At 44.9% G+C, this 7,426-nt stretch overlaps 1 protein-coding gene across 3 annotated transcripts in view; it reads left to right on the top strand.

Annotated features, from left to right (window-relative positions):
* Positions 1 to 6,026: 6,026 nt before the first annotated feature.
* The window catches only part of adgrb1a (adhesion G protein-coupled receptor B1a), a 115,169-nt gene continuing 113,769 nt past the window's right edge, over positions 6,027 to 7,426 (top strand). For 2 of the 3 annotated variants that reach the window (XM_087177327.1, XM_087177328.1), the window contains exon 1: positions 6,132 to 6,916. In XM_087177327.1, coding sequence (XP_087033453.1) covers positions 6,196 to 6,916 — 721 coding nt within the window. In that variant the 5' untranslated portion in view covers positions 6,132 to 6,195. Of the gene's footprint in view, positions 6,917 to 7,426 lie in introns of all 3 variants that reach the window. The other variant, XM_023419008.2, reaches the window with a different exon arrangement.

Here is a 7,426-nt window from a genome sequence, read left to right as displayed (position 1 = left end):
TTTAGGTTGGAGGAGTTCAGATATATCTGTGACACATCAATCTGAAAGAAGTGGATTCTGTGTCTAGATAGATAGATAGATAGATAGATAGATAGATAGATAGATAGATAGATAGATAGATAGATAGATAGATAATGAGCCAATATATTGGATGATTATTAAATCCACTGATATAATACATGAAGATCTGTTTATTCCTCAGTGGGAGTAACTCACTCCTGCGTTACATGAGACTGTGGAGGTGTGGAGTTTAAAAAATGGGCATTTATCAGCAGGCAGGGTGTCATGCTTCTGAACTGCATTATGGGAAATGTTTTTGAACTTGACCCATAGCGGGGACTAAAAGTGAAGATACCTCAGCCAACGCTTCACCACATTTGTCTTTTTTTATGTTTCTGTGTCTGAGTTCTGTCCCACCCAGGGGCAGAGACCCTCATCATTATTCTGCATTCAAAATACATCAAGGAAAATTTGTATGTGCCTTTATGTGCCTCCTTCTCTGAATTCAGAGCTCCATTTAGAAAAAGCCTAGAGGAGAAAATCCTGCAGCCCTGATAGCTTTTCATAATACAGCATGTATCTGCAGAGCTCCAAAGAGCGGCATCGATTCATTGACAGGGAACATCAAGTTTAATCTTCAGGTCAGACTGCTGCTGCAGCTGGAGCTCAAACCTCGTCTCTCACAGCCACATCCTGCTCTCTGTTGCAAGTAGATGAAAGTGTGTTAATAGCTGCTCTCTGTCTGTTAGCTTCTCAAACACAGAGATCGATAGACGTCTGTGGGGGTGTCTGTGTGTGTGTGTGTGTGTGTGTGTTTCAGGGTTGGAGGTGGCGAGGTGGGGAGGTGGGGGCCAGTGCTTGGTGTTAATAATGAGCGGAGCAGGAAGCTTCAACAGAGAGCGCTGCATGTTGGGTGATCAGACTCCCAGACAAGGGTGGGGTGGGGTGGGTGTGTCGGGGGGGTCGAGAGATAGATGAGGCGGAGCCATCAATCAATAAAGAGCAGCTCTTTATCCTCCGTTAAAGCTCTGTTCATTTCATTACTGTCAGGCCTGTCTGCTGGAGGAGGCCCAGGACGTTTCCCTCTACGCTGTTTGGTATGAAGTGAAGTCAGAGAGCTGCCGGGATGAGGGAGGACGAGGGAGGACGAGACAGGATGAGGGAGGATGAGGGAGGACGAGGCAGGACGAGGGAAGACGAGGGAGGAAGAGAGAGGATGAGATAGTACGAGGGAGGACGAGGGAGGATGAGGGAGGACGAGGGAGGAAGAGGCAGGACGAGGGAGGACGAGGCAGGATGAGGGAGGACGAGGGAGGAAGAGGCAGGACGAGGGAAGACGAGGGAGGAAGAGAGAGGATGAGATAGTACGAGGGAGGACGAGGGAGGATGAGGGAGGAAGAGAGAGGATGAGATAGTACGAGGGAGGACGAGGGAGGATGAGGGAGGAAGAGAGAGGATGAGATAGTACGAGGGAGGACGAGGGAGGATGAGGGAGGAAGAGAGAGGATGAGATAGTACGAGGGAGGACGAGGGAGGATAAGGCAGAACCATGGAGGGCCAGTAAGGATCCAGGTTCAGATATATGAAACAGGATGAATGAGTGAAGCAGACGTTGTCAGTGATGGTGGATCTTTTTTTTTTTTTTTTCCAGAAATGTACAGACTGTGGGTGCTGTGACACAACTGATGTTCTTTGAGCCCAAATTTAACTCGATATAGTCCATCCATAATATGGCAATACACCATATTATATTCATAATATAATTATACTGTGGTATTTTTTGTTTCAGTTGTTTTTTTGAACAATGCACAAGTATATTGTTTTTTATGTCTCAGGTTTAAGTGTTGCTTCCACTAAAGAGCATTTCAAAGCTTGAGTTGTCATGACAAGGTTCAATATACATTAAGCAAGGCAGTGAAATTAAGGTTGGACTCGGCAGATTGTACCAAACTGCCAACAAAAGTACATATACAGTATATATATATATATATATATATATAGTATGTATATATATATACATATATATAAATTAGGGCTGGGTGATAAAACGATAGCAATGATTAGCGCAAAATTATTTTCCTCAATAGAAACATAAAAAATGTTTGATAAATATTCAATATAATTAAGGCTTATAGCATTCCTCATGTCGCAGGAATAGAGGTCCACATTGTGCAAGTTAGTTCAGTTCAGTTCAGTTCAGACTTTATTTATCCCCCATTCTTTGTCCATAGGCTGCACGGTTACAGGTATAAATACAGGCCAGCACGTGACATTATTTACAGATTATACAGATGATATTTGCAGGGGCTGACAGGCAACACCACAAACCTGTTTCATCATTTGGAACAATATCACCCATTAGGACACACAGAAAGTAAGAAATTACAGGAACCAACCGAATATTAGTGGACCCTCGACGAGCACCAGGCCAGTACCCAGTGCATATCCTCTTGGGTCTATTTATTTTTATTTTTTTGCTGTATCACATCGCAGAACTTAATTTTCTATTTATATTGTTGAGTAAAAAGGACTGAAAAGGATATTGATTTTAATCATGCATACTTTGTTTGTACCAGAGTTTTTAAATGTTCTGTTGTTTGGCAAGTGTTTGTCATGTTCTTACTAAATAGAACTGTTTAAAACCACAGTTGACTGTCTGGTTTCTTGAACTTTCACTCAGATGCAAAAACCAGCCTTCAAACCTGAAAGAAATAACAATGTGGACTTTATTGTGATAAATATCGATATCGACTGATATGGAAATTTTTATTTTTAACTCACCTGTTTCCATTTTATTAAAGACTAAAGTTATGGAGAATTGAGGGCGTGGCCTCTTTGAGTGGCAGGTGGGTGAGTGTATACACCAAAGTTTCTGCCCCACACATGCCCCTCCTCTTTGAATATTTTTGGATTAGCTGGGAGCGAGTGGAGGAATCAGACACTGCCAAGATGGCGACAGTGGAGCAGCTCACTCTGAGCTTCAGAAACCTGTGGGTGTAGCAATACAAACAAAAACAAAAGTGTTGCGTGTCATGAGTGAGAGTTCAGTTCATCAGGTTTCAGTCAGAGCCATAGCTCATGAATTAGCAGCTGTGTGTGTGTGTGTGTGTTCTCTTGTGTCCACCTGTTGTTCAGTGTGTTGCTCTTCTTATATGTTGGTGGACACGGTTGTTATTTTGTATTGGGGGGGGGGTCAAATCTTTAGCTTTATATTAAGTTGTATTTCCATCTTACAAAAGAAGCTGCCATGCAACAGACCACGTATCATTATATAGAATAATGTATGTTTTGAATTCAATGTTTAAAGGTGTACCTTCCAATATAATGAAATATCTCATAGAATAAAGAGGAAAAAGCAGAAGTAGAAAACAGAGATTTATGACCTGCTCTGGTTTGAGCTGTGTGAAGTTGGTGAGCTGTGTGAAGAGGCCTTCTACATGTGCTCGTTATCATGAAAGCAAAAAAAAACGCCTTTGTTGATGAGACCTGATAAACAGTTTGATTAAAGTTTGTTTAATTAAGTTTTCTCAGGAAGGAAACTTAATTGTGTGGAGACAGTGTAGTTTCCCCTGAAGGCCTGCTTCACAAGGACTTTTTCTTTAGACTGTGCTTTATTGGTTCTGAAGACTTATCTTTATTGGTTTCTGACAATTTGTCTTTTACTCCCTCACACACACACACACACACACACACACACACACACACACTCTCTCTTCCTGTCAGCCTACAGATCATTATGATTGATCCGAGCTGCTGTCCTCAGCTCACTGCTCACTGTGACCGTCAGCTTCTCTCCCTCTGAAATCTATACCACGGAGCTGGACATGGATCTAGTCGTCCCTTTTGTCAAACTTACTGCCACATTTGCCTCGTTGTCGTTTGGATCTGTGGCCTGGTGGAACTAATGTTGAGGTTTGTTTCAGTCTGGAGACCTGGCTCCAACACAAGGAGCTGGTTTCACAGAGACACGTCAGACTGGTCTGTGGTGTTGCTCCAGTCTTCAGTCTGATGTTAGTCACACTGGTTCACTAAAATAAAGACTGACTCATTTTACCACCTTACCTCCAGACTAACCCAGGCCTAAGACCAATGTTACCATGGTAACAATCAACGACACTTGCGCTGACAAGTAGCACCCAACAACAAGAAACGTGGCTCATAATTTGTGGTTACTAACATTGTTATGAAGAGAGCAACGTGCCCCAGCTTCTGGATGGAGGTCTGGATAGTGGACTGGTCAGTCTATTAAAAACCAGGCTTTAATGAGTCAGTATGAGTTTGACATATATTCTGAATATTAAAAGCCTCAGTTAGAAACTTAACACCTCATGCACATTCAGTATCTTCACTAAGTGTTTCTCCATGTGACGACACCAGTGAGTAGTCGTTACCTGTTAGTCTCTATGAGCTGCACCTGTGTCATTCATCATGAATTTGATCCTTTGTTCATATAAATGTTGCAGCCAGTGACACAGGAAGTTGCTAGGGGAGCGTACTGTGACTTGAAACAACTTTATTGTTCAGACAAAGTGAAGCCTGTGGCATCACTCCAGGCAGCGAGTCAAGGATGGAGTTCAAATGTCTTTAATGATGAGGGAATATCTCAGTGAGAAATACTTCAGAAAAAGGAAACACGGAGCTGCATCTGTAAAACATATCTTTCATTCTGATCATTAATATACAAGATATTGATCAAAATAAAAACACAGCATGTTAAAGGTCCAGTCCTTCTGTATTTTATTTGAAGTGTTGATCCGTAAGAAGATATAATTAAACCACCTCAGTGTAGTTTTACATCTCAAAACGGTTCAGTGAGCCAATCAGAACAGAGGAGGTTCTGAGCCTCTCTTCTGATTGGCTCACTGTTTCCTGAGTGATCTAATAAAATACAGAAGATTTCAGGTAAAACATTCACAGAACCCAAATCCTGCAAGGTTGGATGGTGGGTCTCGGTGGGCTGGGCTTGGGATACAGCTTAGTTGTGACATCACAAAGTTCCAGAAGTCCTGACGGCTGGTTCTTAGGTATTAAGGCTCAGTTTCTGAATACAGGCTGTGTGCATTTCTCTGTGGACGGAGGCTTTGATACTTTCACTGCATTGATATAGAACCTAGACCTGATCTATAATCAAACAACACATGGACATCTACCTTTACGCTGGATGGAGCTTTAATGTTGCAGTCTGGTATGTTTATCAAAGTTGTATTACTTTTCCAAAACTCCTATCAGTTCAGCTTGTTTTAATGCTGTGTAACTGAAGGTCACATGATATGCCTGTCATAAAACATCCTGATGACACACTCAGCACTCAGTCTTTTTGTCCATGACTTTAACAACAGACAATAATCTCCCAAAAAAGTGCTCATCTCCAATCAGCTGAAACTACAAACCTCACTGAGAGAGCAAACCATGATACTGTTTACCATTCTTAAACTATTTCCATGTCCAGGCTTTTCAATAAATCAACACAGATGATAACAACTGAAAAGTGTATTGAAAGTGAAGTTTACTTCTGTCACCATGTATTTTAAGGCAGAACATCAGCGAATGGTTTCAGCCTTAATAAGCGAACACAAAACAGACGAGTGATCCTGACATCAGTGTTTGTGGCGCATCCCTCATGAAGTGGAGTAATGAATGACTGCAGGTGTTGCCTTTTTTGTAATTAATAGTATTATAATTGGACAAATGAATGAACTGGCAGATGAAATATGGGAGCAGACGTGTGGAGAGCAGTTGTCTCTCAGGAAGAGACCGACCTGAACTCCAGTAATGAAGGAAAAACCAAATCAGTGGCTCCCTCCCTCCATTAGCTTCTATTCATCCTGTTTGTCTGTTGGCCCGAGACGCTGCCGTCGCTCTTAGTTTACAGCACAAACAAACGCAGCTGATGGAGATTTCTGGTTGCGGAGATAAATACAATCAGTGTAATCCCATTCCGTTGTCTGATCAGATACAAACTCTAATTCATATCTTGTCTCTTCCATTCCTCAGGTTCTGGTGAATCTCGGGGTCGACTGATGCCGCCATGGGCCGATCGCTGGATCTTTGAGAGAAGCCTTCTTCCCCGTTATCACCCACCCCCCCCCTCCCCCCTCCTTCTCTTCTTCCTTCACCCTGCGCAGCTTTAAGTTGAGTCGTCTAGATACTAGCCGTCGGCCTTCGATACGTTCTCCTTCCCTCCATCTTTTAACCATGGCGAGCATCGTGTCTCAGACTCCTGGCCCGGCGAGGCTGCTATTGTGTTTCGCCCCTCTGCTGCTGATGAAGGGCGGGTGTCACGCCGCCCCCTCAGGCCCGGAGTCGGACTCCTGCTCCACCTTAGTCCAGAGTCGCTTCTTCGGCTTCTTCCTGTCATCATCGGTGTTTCCCACCACGCCTTGCTCCTGGACCCTGCAGAACCCCGACCCGCGGCGCTACACCATCTTCATCAAGGTGACCAAACCCACAGAGTACTGCGTGCCGTCGCAGCTGCGCACCTTCCAGTACGACTCCTTCCTGGAGACCACGCGCACCTACCTGGGCATGGAGAGCTTCGACGAGGTGGTGAGGGTGTGTGACGCCTCGGCCCCCGTGGCCTTCCTAGAGGCCGGAAAGCAGTTCCTCCAAATGAGGAAGGGGCCCCCTCGGGCGGGCGCGGCCGCTGCGGACAGCGACTGGGATTTCAAAACAGAGTACCTGGTGGTGGGGAAGCGCAACCCCAGCATGGCGGCATGTCAGATGCTGTGCCAGTGGCTGGAGGACTGTCTGGCCTCCAGCACGTCCAACCGGCCCTGCGGCATCATGCAGACTCCATGTTTGTGCTGGGAGCCGCCGCCACAGCTGAGCGAGGGGAATACCTGCTATCACAATGGAGTTTACCTGGAGAACTGTTTACCCAGTGTGAAAGAGAGCGGGAGAGACGCCGAGATAAACGGTGAGTGAGAAGCTTTTACACTCGTTTAACTGGGAGAAAATTGACTTCCAGCAGCAGCTCTGTCTAAGATTCATCTGTGCTCCTCTGGGGAAAGATCAGTTTACTGTTGGTTCTGTGTGACCTCAGAGTCACCTTGGAGTTTAGCACGCTCTCAGCACCATGAAAGAGAGATGACTTCTTCAGGAGCAATCAAGCTGCTGTAGATGTGTGTGATTTGTGAAAAGTGAGGATAATGGTATGATACTGGTGCAAAACAAGTGGAGTGAGTGCTCTGGCTGAAGTAGAGGAGGGAAAGATGGACGGAGAGAGGGAAATGGAAGGTTTATGGTTTCATCTGATGAAAACAAGCCCTGTGACCTTGAGAGGTCGGCGCCGTTTTCCGCCCCTCTGTGATCCAGGGACGGACACTCGATCGGCTTCTGGGAAGCCTCTGGAAACAGAGGAGAATCAAGTGCTGATATGTGATAGCTGTTCAGGGAAGATGCTCAGAGCGGGGGGGGGGGGGGGGGG

Source organism: Seriola lalandi, unplaced genomic scaffold (assembly GCF_002814215.2).
Source record: "Seriola lalandi dorsalis isolate HSWRI2012SDOR001 ecotype SW California unplaced genomic scaffold, Sedor1 jcf7180002054588, whole genome shotgun sequence".
NCBI classification, from domain to species: domain Eukaryota; kingdom Metazoa; phylum Chordata; class Actinopteri; order Carangiformes; family Carangidae; genus Seriola; species Seriola lalandi.
The sequence above is the reverse complement of the archived record's forward strand: the minus strand, read 5'-3'. Positions and strand labels throughout refer to the sequence as shown.